Source organism: Lutra lutra, chromosome 3 (assembly GCF_902655055.1).
Source record: "Lutra lutra chromosome 3, mLutLut1.2, whole genome shotgun sequence".
Classification (NCBI taxonomy): Eukaryota; Metazoa; Chordata; class Mammalia; order Carnivora; family Mustelidae; genus Lutra; species Lutra lutra.
This window is the reverse complement of record NC_062280.1, coordinates 77,890,254-77,905,199: the sequence shown is the minus strand read 5'-3', so window position 1 is coordinate 77,905,199 and position 14,946 is coordinate 77,890,254. Positions and strand designations below refer to the sequence as shown.

At 35.9% G+C, this 14,946-nt stretch overlaps 1 protein-coding gene across 2 annotated transcripts in view; it reads left to right on the top strand.

Moving 5' to 3' along the window:
* The window catches only part of CERKL (ceramide kinase like), a 118,649-nt gene that overhangs the window by 32,043 nt on the left and 71,660 nt on the right, over positions 1–14,946 (top strand). Inside the window, exon 2 of one of the 2 annotated variants that reach the window (XM_047722333.1) lies at positions 12,202–12,441. The exons of the other annotated variant lie outside the window; for it this stretch is intronic. Coding sequence (XP_047578289.1) covers positions 12,202–12,441 — 240 coding nt within the window. The remainder of the gene's footprint in view (positions 1–12,201; positions 12,442–14,946) is intronic. 2 annotated transcript variants of the gene reach the window in all.

Sequence of the window (14,946 nt, the reverse complement as noted above, 5' to 3'; positions counted from 1 at the left end):
TATAACACCCAGTGCTCATTACTTCAAGTGCCCTCCTTATTGCCCACCACCCAATTACCCCATCCCCCCACCGACTCCACCTCCAGCAACCCTCAGTTTATTTCCTATAGTAAAGAAACTCTTATGGTTTGTCTCCCTGTTTTCATTTTATTTTATTTTTCCTTCCCTTCCCCTATGTTCATGTGTTTTGTTTCTTAAATTCCACATACCAATGAGATCATAGATACTTGTCTTTCTCTGACTTATTTCACTTAGCATTATACCCTCTAGTTCCATTCACGTAGTTGAAAATGTTAAGGTTTCATTTTTGCTGGCTGAATAATATTCCATTGTGTATATATACCATTTCTTCTTTACCCATTCATCTGCCGATAGACATCTGGGCTCTTTCCACAGTTTGGCTGTTGTGGACATTGCATCTATAAACATTGGTGTGCAGGTGCCCCTTCTAATCACTATGTATCCTTTGGATAAATACCTAGTAGCATAATTGCTGGGTCAGAGGGTAGCTCTATTTTAAACTTTGAGGAACCTCCATACTGTTTTCCAGAGGGGCTTTAATGTGTACGCAAAAGTGCCTGGAGTATAGTAGGTGCTCAAATATGGTAAAATAGTAAATTTTGGGGCTTAGCCTAAACTATTACATTTTCCTCTTTATCTAGCCCCTCTCCCATTAGTATTTTTGAACCATTGTTTAGTTAGTATGGAAGAAATATATAACTTAAGTTCTTAAGAGGCTTTGAAAGTCCTTTGTGCCTTCATACTGTGGTAGGTGAGGAACTTCTGATATGTGACTGAATCTTGTCTGTGTATGGGCCATAGGATCTCAGAGCGGCTGGGAAATGAAGGATTTTGTTAATGTGCTGTGATAGATGGTTAATGTTTGAAAAGAATACAGTCGAGGACCTTCCATTTGCTGAAAAATGAAGGAGCAAAGGTTCAGAGGTTGAAGTGCATATAGTATGATTGGGATATTATCTGACTGATGGTAAAGACAGTCAATGGCAAACTTTAATTGGAAACCAAGCCTGTGTCTGAAGCATAGAGCTAGGTGCTAGGATACAGAGATTAGAGACAACTAGGAGGACAATTAAGATACTGTTGAAGTGATTTTCTGAGAATAGAAAAAGGAAGACGAATTACCATACTTCTGAGGTTCAAGGGGTATCTGCTCAAAGGCCATCTGGTGTGATGTATATGAACTGTGTATCACACGAACTGATATACATACCTGAACAGGTAATGCCCCCAAACAACTAGAGTAAGAGATTAAGATGAATCAAGACCCTATTTTATATTGGTGCTGTTTATCAATGTTTTTCTTAGGGAATCATGATGGAAGTGGATATGTAAAATATAGAGGCAAATATATAATTAGATCATAAAGTTGAGGAATAATTGTCCCAATGAAAAGAGCACATTGTTGCTCCTGCAGAAGTGAAAATGCCAGAACCCAATCACATTGCATGATAAGGCCTGCTATAGAATGTGATCAGTGAATATGAAATATAGGATATGAAATTTTGAAATGTATTTCTTTAGGCTACATTTTCTTAAGGTTAACCTATGCTCACCACACTACGGATGAGGGGTTCTTGAGGGTTTCAGTCTCAGGACCACTTTACCGTTTGAAATTATTGAAAACCACAAAGAGCTTTTGTTTCTGTAAATCATACTAATTGTTACTTGCTAGGAATTAGACATTTAAAGTACTTATTAAATAAACAGAAATAAATCCATTGCATTTTAACAAAATATTTTTATTTTATTTTATTAAGATTATTTATTATTTATTATTATTTTATATATGTAATATAATAATTATTAATAATTTTATTAATTTATTATTTATTTTTATTAATTCTTAATTAGTTAATTAAGAATTAATAAATTCTTAAATTTATTAAGAATATTTTCTAAAATAAAAAAAATTTAAAAAACAATGCCACTTAATTATCTTAGATTTTTTTCAAATGTCTTTAATAGAAAACTTAGCTGCCTTTAATAGGATGCTTAATTTAAGACAGCTGAATTTTCAGGATTGTGCTTATATTCAATCTGTTGTGAATATGTTGTTTTGGTTAAAGTGTATAAGGAAAATCCATTTTCACATATATGTGTATTTGGAAGAAGGAAAGTATTTTAATGTTTTCAGATAATTGCAGATATACTTCTTTGAAACTACAGCAAAACTTAAGTGCCAGTTTATTAAGATTAGTGACAATGTTGAACCTGAAAACATTCTAATGAACCTTTGTAGTCTGTTTGAAAATTTATTGGTCTGTCTTGCACTTTGAATGAGTCTTTTACTCATGCACGCTTTTATAACATCCTGCACTGGTTGTATGGAAAGTTAGGTGTATATACTAAGTTAAATAGAGTTTCCAGATGTTGACACATTATATTACCCAATATTTAAAAAATATCAGATATATTAATATGACCACCAGTCTCATGAGAAAATTCTTGAAGTATTGGGAAGCTGTCAAGCTCATTGTCATAGAAACAAGTTTTGTAAAGTTTTAATTTTTGCTCTAAAGCTTGAATTTTGTCATTGACAACATTTTTAGTTGCTTTTCTTGAGTGATTGTCTCACTTTGCTCTTTTCCCAGAAAATGTTCACCAAATACTCATGTCTGAATACCATAGTCTGCCAGTCGATCTATGAAGTAAAAATAGTGTTCCACAAAACCAGCTAGTTCGATGGCAGCTCAAATGGTGTAAGTGCTTTTCCTGGAGAGAATCCTCACTTTCGTTTGTAGCAGACATGCTGTATGTATAAAGCATGTATATTAAAATTACATTTCATGTAACTTAAAAAGAAATACAGTCCAGGGTAGAGATTTTTATTTACTTTTATTTTTTTAAAGATTTGAGACAGCAAGTGCCTACGTGCGTGGGTGCCGGGGGTGGAAGGGCAGAGGGAAAGGGAAAGACTCTCAGGCAGCGTTTCCCCACTCTGGGCTGGAACTCATGACCCTGAGCTGAAATCCACAGTCAGGGCTTAACCCACTGAGCCACCCAGGTGCCTCCCAGGGTAGAGATTTTTTTTTTTTTTTTTTTTTTTTAATTAGCACTTCTACTTCATCAGGGACAGTTAAGTGAAATGGACCTTTTTATTATTTTTTTTTTATTTATTTTTTTAAGATTTTATTTATTTATTTGACAGACAGAGATCACAAGTAGGCAGAGAGGCAGGCAGAGAAAGAGGGAGAAGCAGGCTCCCTGCCGAGCAGAGAGCCCGATGTGGGGCTTGATCCCAGGACCCTGGGATCATGACCTCAGCCGAAGGCAGAGGCTTAATCCACTGAGCCACCCAGGCGCCCTGGACCTTTTTATTTTTAAACTGGGAGTTTGAGGTTTGGTGAAGAATGCAAGAATTACTGGTAAAAGTGTCACTGCCTTGATTCATGCTGACACCAGAGGTTTTTAACACTTTTGTACTTGCACCTTCAGTACAAATGCCAACATGGTGAAAAAGACAACTAGCAGGTTGTCTGGGTGGCTCAGTCGGTTAAGCATCTGTTTTCCCCTCAGGTCATGATCACGGGATCCTGGGGTCAAACCCCACGTTAGGCTCTCTGCTTTGTGGGGAACCCGCTTCTCCCTCTCTGTGCTGCTTCCCCTGCTTGTGCTCTTTCTCTCTGTCAAATAAATAAATCTAAAAAAAAAAAGAGAGAGAAAAGAGAAAGGCAACTAGCATGTTTAGTAGTATGATAAAAATCATTTTGATCCTGTAGAATCCCTGAGACTCTACACTGAGAATTGCTGATGAGTGTTTTGGTTTAAATATTGAAATGATTGACCTAATTTGCCAGTTTCTCCTGATGAATTATTTATCTGTATAAAATAAAAGTACAGATCTACCTTTTTAGTAATGGTATAGTAGTAAAGAGATTTAGGGGAAAACTGATTTCTACAAGCTTGCCAGGATACTTAGAACATGAATAAGTTACATATGAAGGACAATCTTTAGAACAGAAAATTGTCTATGACTAGAAATTAAGCTAAATTTTCAATTTTATGCTTTTTTAAAGTATCAGTTTTATGTGGTGTTCATGATAGATTAAATAGACCAAGTAATTTAAAACTGCTAACATCACTTTGTATCCTAGGCATTAAATGTTGTTTTGAATAAGGAATTATATGTCGTGTGTATTTCAGATTTGTAAATCAAAGAGTAATACTTATATATTTTTGACTGACTAGTTCATTTTGGACTTATTGAAAATTACCTATCTCCAGGTGCTTAAATTCTTAAAAGTATCTAAGCTGTTTACAGGTGATAAAAAGAACTAAGTAGAAAAAAACTATAGATAGAAATTGAGTATTAATTTTTTATTTGGTGTGATAAAAATGTGACTTTTGGATATTGGATTGGCAGTTTATCTATTTCTCCCTGTAAATGATAAGTTTAAAATTTCCTGTATAATTTTTTTTTTTTGCTATTTAGAGTGCTATTTCTTGTCACTCTTGATATGTGTATGTATTTAGACATTTTCTCTGTTAACAAAGGTTATGTCATGATTCTTGAAGATAGTAATGGATTGTGAAGGTTTTGTAGTAAACTACAGGAACAGCCCTATTTGTTTAAACCCTGGTTTAACCTGATTATTAACAATTAAATTGTGTTTTCTTCTTACAATTAAAGTGTATTCAAATTTATTGGTCCCCTGCTTCACAGATTTATCTCAGTATGTGGTGTATTCAAACAGAATTTTGTATTTTTAATTAGGGGATTAGATAAGTAATTCTGAAGAGCCAAAAAAAAAAATTGTTAGACATCACATTGCTTAACCATCTAATATAGCATAAGCGTGTGTATACACTATGTTGTGGGAGCCATCTATCAGGCAAGCCTGTTTTTCAGGCAGTATTTTAAAGAGTGGACATGTGCAGAAACTGTGAGCACAATTAGCGCCAAGCAGATAAATCCAGCTCTAATCCTGTTTACGGTCTGCATCAGACAGATGTGCCAAGATTGATTTAGACAAGCCCTAGGCTTACAGTAATATTTTTAAACGTGCCATTCACTGTTCTATTTTTGTTAAACCTTTGTTAAATATTCTTAAGTGTTGTTGGTTTTACTCTTCTTGTTAACCACTGTAACCTACTCCGAGCAGGTCCTGCCTTGCTCTCATGGTGACGGGGTAACCTGCTAGGAGAGGTTATCTTTATTCCCTGTAATTAAATTGACTTTTCCCCCCCAAGAAAATACAACAATAGGAAGTGGGTGCTGAATTAAATAAATAGCATGATATCCAATAGACATATACTTAAATCCCTTGCAAGAACAGATGGTCCCCAGTATCTCTGTAAGTAATGTGAGAGGACAGTTAATGTTCTGAAACAACTAGCTATAACCAATATGATACTAATGAACCAATAGATTTCAAATAATAAACCACATGCCACAAAGAAAAATTATATGTCATCTGTAAGGTTTACGTTTTCATAACCTGAAAAAAAGTATACAGAGGATTTCCATATTTTTATCTACTATTATCAGATATTATTTTATGGATGAAGTTTTATTCCACATTTTTCACCAGTAAAGAGATCTCTTAACATTAAGGTAAAATTAAAGTTGCATTTAAAATACATGCCCCAAAGGTTTTTTTTGTTTGTTTGTTTATTTTGTTAACTCATCTTGTAACATGCTGTCTGCCTGTGTTCAGTTGTACATGGAAATGTGGCTTTTGCATCCAGAAAACATTTGCTTTTATTTGTGGTGGAAATTGGTTGTATTATAACAGAGGTAGGTGGCATGCGGATCCAAGCAGTTCTCCTGTGGATGAAAATTTAAGCAGAGATATAGGACCACATTTTTTGTTTAGCATTTATAAATTTATAAATAGTTTATATATAAAAAGCAGTATTTTTCTGGTTGATAGGGAGAATAAAATGAGTCAGAATCATTGTTAAGGTATTACTACAAAAGGGTATAGAGAAGTGGTCAGTTTTATAGACCTATAACAATAGTCTTCTCTCTGAGTGGTTTTTGTTTTTCCCCCTTTAATCTTGTTTCTCATAAATGTTTGTGTATTCCAAGTGTGTCCCAAAGAGTGTTTTTGAGTGGGAATCAGGGAGACACAATGACCTTGGATTTTTCAGTTTATCCTATCAGATGATCTCCAGAACCTTCAGCCTTCACTGGGGGGTTAGCCTCAGGGCTTTCCACCTAGAAACCTGAGGAACCTTTGGCCTTCGCTCTCTTTCAAGTCTGGGAAACCAGTGTTCTGCTGCCCCACAGAGCCAGCTGGTCCGCTGCTGCTTGTATCTTAAGAACTTCAAAAACAAAGACCTAGAAAAGCACCACCTAATCTAGTATCTGATTAGTCTGATTAAACATAGTTAGGCAGTTCCAAGCCTTTAAATAAAAAGTTTAAATTCAATTTCACAGAATTCTAACAAGTTTTATTCCCAAAGACCATATTCAGAATGAAAACACAGTTTTCTGTAAAGCAGTAATACTAGACACATCTTCAAGTGTTAGGAAACAGCTATATTCAGAATTAAATGAATCCCATTTTAGAAAATTGGGCAGATTTACTTATGTAAATGATTAGCATTGCAGAAATAACCAGAAATTCTACGTAGGAAACTGGTACCTGAGAGATTGGTATAGCTGCTGAGGAAAGTAAGGGTAAGGAACATTCGTCTATTGTTAAGAAATTTGTTAGATTTTGTTGTTGTTTTAATTAATTAATTAATTTGACAGAGATCACAAGTAGAGAGGCAGGCAGAGGGGAAGGGGGAAGCAGGCTCCTCACTGAGCAGAGAGCCCAATGTGGGGCTCTATCCCAGGACCCTGAGATCTTGACCCCAGCCGAAAGCAGAGGTCATTGAGTCACCTAGACGCCCTGGTAAATGTTTTATTCACGGATCAATTGCCCTTCTTTTCCTTCCAAATTAAAGGGAAGCAGTTTTCCTTGAACCTGTAGGTCTTTCTTTTAGTCTCTTCTCTTCACTTCAGCAAGTAAAAACCCTGAGTTTGAATCTGGACGAAAGCAGAGAAAGAGATGAGAAGCCTGAGTAAGGAGAGCAGGAACTAAGCATCAGCGTTACAGAGGTTCTCAGAACGTTCACTCTGCCCTCCTGGTCGCTGTAGTCCCACTTCCTGTTTCTCTGAAGGCCCCCTCAGTCTGATCTCTTACTACTCTGTTAATGGATACATTCGTTGTCTTGCTGGTGGAGATGCCGTGATGGTTTGCCTAGTGTTTTAGGTTCGCCTGGATTTAAAAAACAGATATAGAGGGTCAGATGATAATGTGTTTACTTGAAGAAGGCATTTATGTCGGCCTATAGGGCGATATGTGGCATATAGCACATGCTCAGTAGATGTTAGCTACCCTTTTTAGGGAATGGAATTTAAAAAAAAAAAAACAAGTAACATTAAGGAACTATTTAAGGATGAGCAAAGGAAATCATCTTCTTCAATTGATAACGGAAGTATTCTCATTGTAGAAAAATCAGAAATTCATATACGCAAACTAAATCACAATCTATTTCAAGTTTTCATATATTTTCATATATTACACATACATGATGTATTCAGTAAATATATACAAAACAGTAATGGCAATGTGCTCTGCTATTTTAGATACTTTTCTAGTCCGATTTCTACATTTTAATGGATGAATAGCATTTTATTATATGAATAGATTTTACAGAACCAAAATTCTGTTACTCATTTAGTTTGTTTCTAAGTTTCACTCAATGGTTGGGGAAGCATTCTTTTAGCTAAATTGTGCGTATTATTTATTCCCTTAGGGTAGTTTTCTGAAAGTAAATTGCTGGACCAAAAATAGGTGCATGTTAAAGCATTTTTCCTTTTCTACATTTTTAAAAATTATAAAAGTAATGCTGATTATGGAGAGGGAAGTTATGGAGGTTTACAGGAAAAAATTAATCTCCTACTCCCTCATATTTGTCTTTAATAGGACAAATTGTCGTGTGTTCTCTACTGGAGTTTGTTTTTCCTTCTTAATGAACGTGAGATTAAATTCCTCTGATTACTTTGTACTTTGCTTTTTTAATTCTCTTTCTTCATACCTCTTGCGGTGAATGTCTCTAGAGTTCTAACTGCTCATTTATGAGCTGTACAAAACTATGATCCAACCATTCTCCTATTGAAGAACAGGAACATTGCTTTAAATATTTCTGCTATTATAAACACTGCTGCAATTAACGTTTTGAAATCTTTTGATACATACTTCCAACTTGTTCTCCAGCAGTTACCATTTTTGCATGCCCGCCAGCTCTGGGATTGGATGCTTTTACCAGCACCATTGTGAAGCAGCATTTTTGATCTTGTGCCCATCTAAAAGGCAAAAACTGGTATCTTGTTGTTTTAATTTGCATTTCTTTGATTACTAATTAGGTTGAACTTTCTCATATGTCTATTGGTCAATTTGCATTTCTTCTTTTGTGAAATGCCTGCTTGGGTCTTTTATATACTTTGCCACTGAAGTGTTTTGTTTCTCGATTAAATAGATTATTTAACTGTCGTATGTTGCAGATATTTCCGCCTGGTTGGCTTCTGCTTATGACATCTATGTATGGTTCTTTAGGTCTCTATAGGTGATGGAATAATTTTTTTCTTTCTTTATTGAAGTATAATTAAGATACTGTTATATTAGTTTCAGGTCTGCGTTGAATAATTTTTATGTTAAGTATCTCAGTCTCTGTATGTCTGCCTTTACTGTCACTCTTAGGGCTTTACTAATTTATGGTTATATAAAGTTTTTTCTAATCTAGAAAAACTGGTCCATATTATGAAATAGGGTTCTATTTTTTTCCTTTTCAAAAAATTAACCCATTCTAAATCACTTTTTACTGAATATTTCCCACTGAGCTTAGATGCCACCATTATCACATTAGTGACTTTTTAAATGTATACAAGTTTCTTTGAACAATCATTCTTTTATCTATTCCTAGATGTTTTAATTATTACAGCTTTACAAAATATCAATATCTGATGAGGCATATACTCCCCCCATTACTGTACATTTAAAACATTTCTTCATTGATATAATACGTTTATTCCAAGAAGATTTACAAATCATTTGATTGGTTTCCTTGCCCCTTACATCAAAGAAAATACCATGGAGATTTTGACTGGAATGCCACTTATAGCATTATAAGTGGTTACTTATTAATGAGAATATGCATGGAAAAAAATGTAATCTCAAAACTTGATAGCTCTTCATTTATTCTGTTCTTTGTTTCTCAGTATGTTTGGAATGGCATTTGGAATAGCAAGTCCAGAATCATTTTGCTGAATTTATTCCTAGGTATAATATGTTAATTGGCAAGGGATCTATCTCTTTATCCCCATTCTGCCTTCTTCCTGGGTATTGAAATATTTGTAACCAGCTTCCTTACTGGGTATTCTTATTAGATCTAGTGATTTAAAATGGATTCTTATGGATTTTGGAAACATACTGTGATATCATCTGTAAAAAGTTATGATTTTAACCCCCTTCTGCCCCTTTCACCACCAACTGTCTTTTATTTTATTTTTCTTTCATATAGTATTGACCAGATGTCCAGAATTATTGGGAATAATAAGAGTGATAATAAGTATTCCTATACTGGTTCCAGAAATTCTTCTGGTATTTACTGTTAAGTTTGATGTTGGTTCTTGGTGTAGTATCTTTAAATTTTCAATTTGCGAGAAGCTTTAAATTAGAATAGTCCTTGAATTGTTTATTGCCAAAGTAAAATACAGGGTAAACAATTCAAATTATAACATAGGTCTTCTAGTGAAAAGAGGACTTTATTTCATCCTTTCCATTTTTTTTTTTTTCTTTTCCTCAGTGGTTCTTGGTTTCCTTTCATCCTTCCTTGGAGCACTTACTTATTGTATGTTATTCTATATAAAAAAAATTAAATTTGCGTAAGAGACAATGTCATAATCAATATTATGAGATTAGCCTGGAAGGAGCACCTTTGACAAGCCTGCTTCCTTTCATCCTTGAAGGTAGTGGGAAGATGTAAGATCTCCTTGTCCTTCCCAGATGTTGTAGAGACCCTGGCCATATATCTCTGGCTGACAGTAGAAGTTACCCAACACAGACTTGAAGCCTGAACTTTCTAAGGAAATGATAGGCCCAACAAATTGACTTAGGGTTCATCTTATCCCACCACCATAAATACTGAGAAAAGGGCTTGTTTCTTTTTCCATGCTTTGTGTGCTTTATGAACAATCGGATGTAATTTGCAGAATGGTTGGGAGAGACGCACTCAGAATACAGGGAAGCAACTTCCCAAAGCACCTGAAAGTCCTTGCTCCACTGGACAATGCCAGTGGAGTCTGTGAAAGGATGAAGGAAGCTGAGGAAGGGCCTTGTGCGGCTGCTGGGTGCTGTTGCTGCTTCTATTGACTTTTTTCCTCTGGGTCATTTTTTTCCTGCTTTCTTAAATGCACTGTGATTTTTTTTTTTTTTTTTTTAAGATATATTTGAGCGCAGGAGCAAGTGCAAGTGGGAGGGGGCAGAGGGAGAGAATCAGCAAGCAGACTCCCTGCTGAGCGCAGAACCTGACGTGGGGCTCAGTCTCATGACCCATGAGATCATGACCTGAGCTCAAACAGCCGGATGCTGAACTGACTGAGCCATGCAGATGCCCCATGCGTGCAGTGGGATTTTTTTTAAAATTATTTTATTTATTGAGAGAGAGAGAGAGAGCATGAGCTGGGGGTTGGGGGGTGAGGGGCAGAGGAGAGGGTGAAGCAGATTCCCACTGAGCAGAGAGCTCCGTGTGGGGCTGGATCCCCAGGACCCTGAGATCATGACCTGAGCCAAAGGCAGAGGCTTTAACCCACTGAGCCACCAAGGCGCCCCTGCTTTTTTGATTGAGTGATCTTTGATCAAATGAAAGAGATTGTGGATTTTGCTGTGTAAAGTTGGTGGTTATTTTTATATGCCTATAAATCATCTTGAGCTTTATTCTAGGATGTAGTTAAGTTACTCAGAAACAATTTAATCCTCTGAGGTTTTCTTTTAAACTTTGTTAGGCGGAATCAGAGCGACCTTTAGTTAGCTCACTAAGGAGGCCATACTCTCCCAAGTCCTCTCCTCAGTGGCTCACAAATTTCCATATTCTTCCGCTTAGGCAGATGGGAGTGCCTGTGTGATCTCTGAGCATTGTTTTCTCTAATCCTTAGGGTAGTTCTCTCTCTGTGGCTTCTCACATATGTCATATATACTCAGCTGAAGATTCAAGGAGAATTCACTTTCCTGCAACTTTTTCCTCTCTAGTGACTGACTTAGTGAACTTAGTCATTGTGGCTTTCCTGGTCTCTTCATTCCTGCTTCACCCATGAAGACAACCACACTTCACCAAGGGCTCTCAACTTACATGGAGGCCGGCAACGGTCTCCAGGCAGTAGCCTGGGGCAGTCCTGTGGCTCCTGTGTTTGCCTTCTCTCAGGGACCACTGGCCTGGACTACTTCCATGTTTCGGGTATCCTGCACACCCTTTTAGTTACTTCAGGCAGAAAGTGATTCTGTGTTGGCCAGGGTGGAAATTTTAGAAGTACTCTTTGAAAGTATAAAACACTCCTTTGAGAGTCTGTTAAAATGGTCTTTTGCTACAAAACATGTTTTCTGACCTGTGATTAAATATAGCCAGTAAAATTTCATGGCACTCTAAAATACAGTCTGACTGTGGTAATATTCAGGTGGGTCGATCTTTCTAGACTGGCAGGGATTCACAGTGTTTCATACAGGAATTTTACTCTGCTTCCTTTTTACATGTTTTACTTTACCTGAAATGTGTTTATCCTTTTGCTTACACTTTGCCTTTTGTAATTCTTATAAACTCACTTCTGTTAGTGAATTCTCTTTTTCCCATTATTTTTCCTGTCCTTATGAGGGCCAAGGAGTCTCTTGCATAATGCTAATTTTCTATTACTGAAATGTTGCTTTAAGTTCTTGAAATTCTTCTATTGAATATCTTCAGGTTTTGAATGGGCTGGGCCTTGTATAACAGGGACTCAATGCCGTTTTTCCCTTTTTTTATTCTTGGGAAAATAGACCCAATTTTTCTTCTTTTCCCTCCCCAGCTCACATAGGGATCGACATAAAACATGATCAATAAAATTAGACATGATAAAGATTTTGTGGATTTTTACTTCTTGTTATTCATACATAGAAGATATGGACACAATGGTTTTGATTGGAATTTTTTTTTCAGGTGACTCCAAATATAATCAACATAAAGAAGAATTTATTGAAGTCAAGGACATATTCTCTGTCAAGCTGAAAAGACGTTATTCTGCTAAGCAGCAGGGAAATGGTACTTTACTAGGTATCACACTCTTCATTTGCTTGAAAAAGGAACAAAATAAACTAAAAGAGTCTACACTTGATCTTATTAATTTAAGTGAAGACCACTGTGATGTATGGTTTAAACAATTCAAGAAAATTTTGGCAGGTAAGTACTCCTCATGGGGAATTTTTAATGAGTCTAGTTTACTTGCTATAGGTTATTAATCTGAACCTGATACTGTATTTGTGAGTACAGCAGTCCTTGATTATGTGAAGATAGTTTGTTTTTTTTCTAGTTAAAACACTCAGGTTTTTATCATGAAAATTGAATTTTGTTATCTCCTTTTTCTATATCAATTGTAATGATCATGGTTTTTTTCCCCCTTCATTCTGTTGATGTGGTGTATTACATTGATTTTGGTATGTTGAGCCATCCTTGCATTCCAGAGATAAATCCCACTTGGTCATAGTATATAATCCTTTTAATATGTTACTGAACTTGGTTTGTTGGTATTTTGTTGAGGATTTTTTTTTTTAAGATTTTATTTATTTATTTGACAGACAGAGATTATAAGTAGGCAGAGAGGCAGGCAGAGAGAGAGGAGGAAGCAGGCTCCCCGCTGAGCACAGAGCCCAACGTGGGGCTCGATCCCAGGACTCTGAGATCGTGACCTGGGCCGAAGGCAGAGGCTTTAACCCACTGAGCCACCCAGGCGCCCCTGTTGAGGGTTTTTATATCAATATTCATAAGTGATATTGGTGTATAGTTTTTTTTTTTTTTTTTTCTTGTATCTTTTATCTGGGTTTTGGTGTCTGGGTAGTGCTAGTTTTATAGAATGAGTTGGGCAGTAACTCTCTTGAATGATCACTTCCATGAAGAGGCTATAATAATCTGAAATAATAGTTCTTAAGTAATTTAGTTCAGTTGAATTGTTTTTGAAACTGTATTTTTCTATTCCTGTCTCTTGAACTTCTATTAGAATTATTTTCTTTCCATATATGTACTGATGGCAAGTGCATATATGAATAGGATGACTTGAGGAAAATAGTTTGTCTTTATAAGGGTTGATTTTTCTAAAATTTAAGCTCCAGAGGACAGAGAATATATGTACTAAAATATTATCTCATAATGAATTTAGTGTTTCTGAAATTTCTAAATGGCATTTGTATTTTATATGCTAAATAAAATGCATGAGTAGACATATGTAATTTAGATTTCTAGAACATATCTAGTAATATATAATCAAATTGAGTTTTAAGATTGATTTTTTTTTTGCTCCTACACTTGTAAATCTTTTTTTCCTTTTCAGCCTATTTCTTTCTCTTTGCCAGCTGGATCAGACAGAGTAGAGGCAGCTGATGTAGTTGATGGTACAGTTTGGTTTAAGGTGATAAAGGGCAGAGAGAAGTGCCAGAGGTAGAGTAGCCACATGGTGATGTTAGAAAGTTGCAGGCCAGGCATCATTGATCAAGAAGACCAAGGACCCAAGTTGACCAAAGGCAACCAACTGACAAGGTTATGCCCATAAACAAGGAGCTGAAGTGACATATTAAAACTAGGAGACCCTGTTACTAAGTTTCCCATGCTTCCTTGTTAGTGCCCTTGGGACTTTCAAGGAGAGCTGATCCTTTCAAGAAGGCAGGAAAACCGCCTGGGTGGCTCAGTAGGTTAAGCTGCTGCTTTCGGCTCAGGTCATGATCACAGGGTCCTGGGATCGAGTCCTGCACTGGGATCTCTGCTCAGCAGGGAGCCTGCTTCCCCTTTTCTCTCTGCCTACTTGTGATCTCTCCTGTCAAATAAATAAAATGTTAAAAAAAAAAAAAGACAGGAAAACGACAGTGGGCATAGTAGAGTTCATGTCTCTGGAAACATGGTGAATATATATATATATATATATATATATATATTTTTTTTTTTTTTTTTTTTTTTTTAACTAAAAGCATTCCACTTTAACAGTGGGTCTTTTACAGTGTTTTATTTTAAATTTATGTGAGAAGAGATTCTAAAAAGTTGAAGTAAAATTAAAAAAAAGTAAGTTCAGTTGAATTAAATTGCTTTGGGCAGGTACTCATGTTACTCATGTTCTATAAAATAAGAAAGCCATTGGATTGGGAGAGGCAAAGCTCTTCCTTTCACTGAGGGCTTGAGAAAATTTTCTCCCATGGGGCTTATGAAGGGCTGGCAGAGTGACTGAAGAGGCAACTTGCTTGCATCTATCTCACCCATAAAATCAATAATAAGTAAGCAGAGGACATCATAACAAAGCTCAATTTAGTAAAAGCAATTTTATGGGCGTACTGGGGCTTATCTAAAGAAAACAGACCACATGTACACAAAACAGAAAACACTGCCCAGATATTTTTCCAGCTTAATGAATGATGTTTTGGTTTGGTCTAGGATCAAATCTAGAAAAATTACAGAGATGAATAAATTTATGTATCTTTTAGGATGTAATCTTCAGGGAGTGTTACTTTGTGTAACTTTGATAAGAGTTGGAAGAAAAAGCTAAAAAAAAAATAGAACAAAACCCAGTTTTGATACGAGTTGGAGATTATAAAATATATGAGGTCATATTCTCTGGAAAGTTTCCTGCAGAAGAGTGATTTTGCTGATTCAGACAAATAGACTGACAGTTCAAATCAACCAATGCGAACAACTAAAACAGGGTTG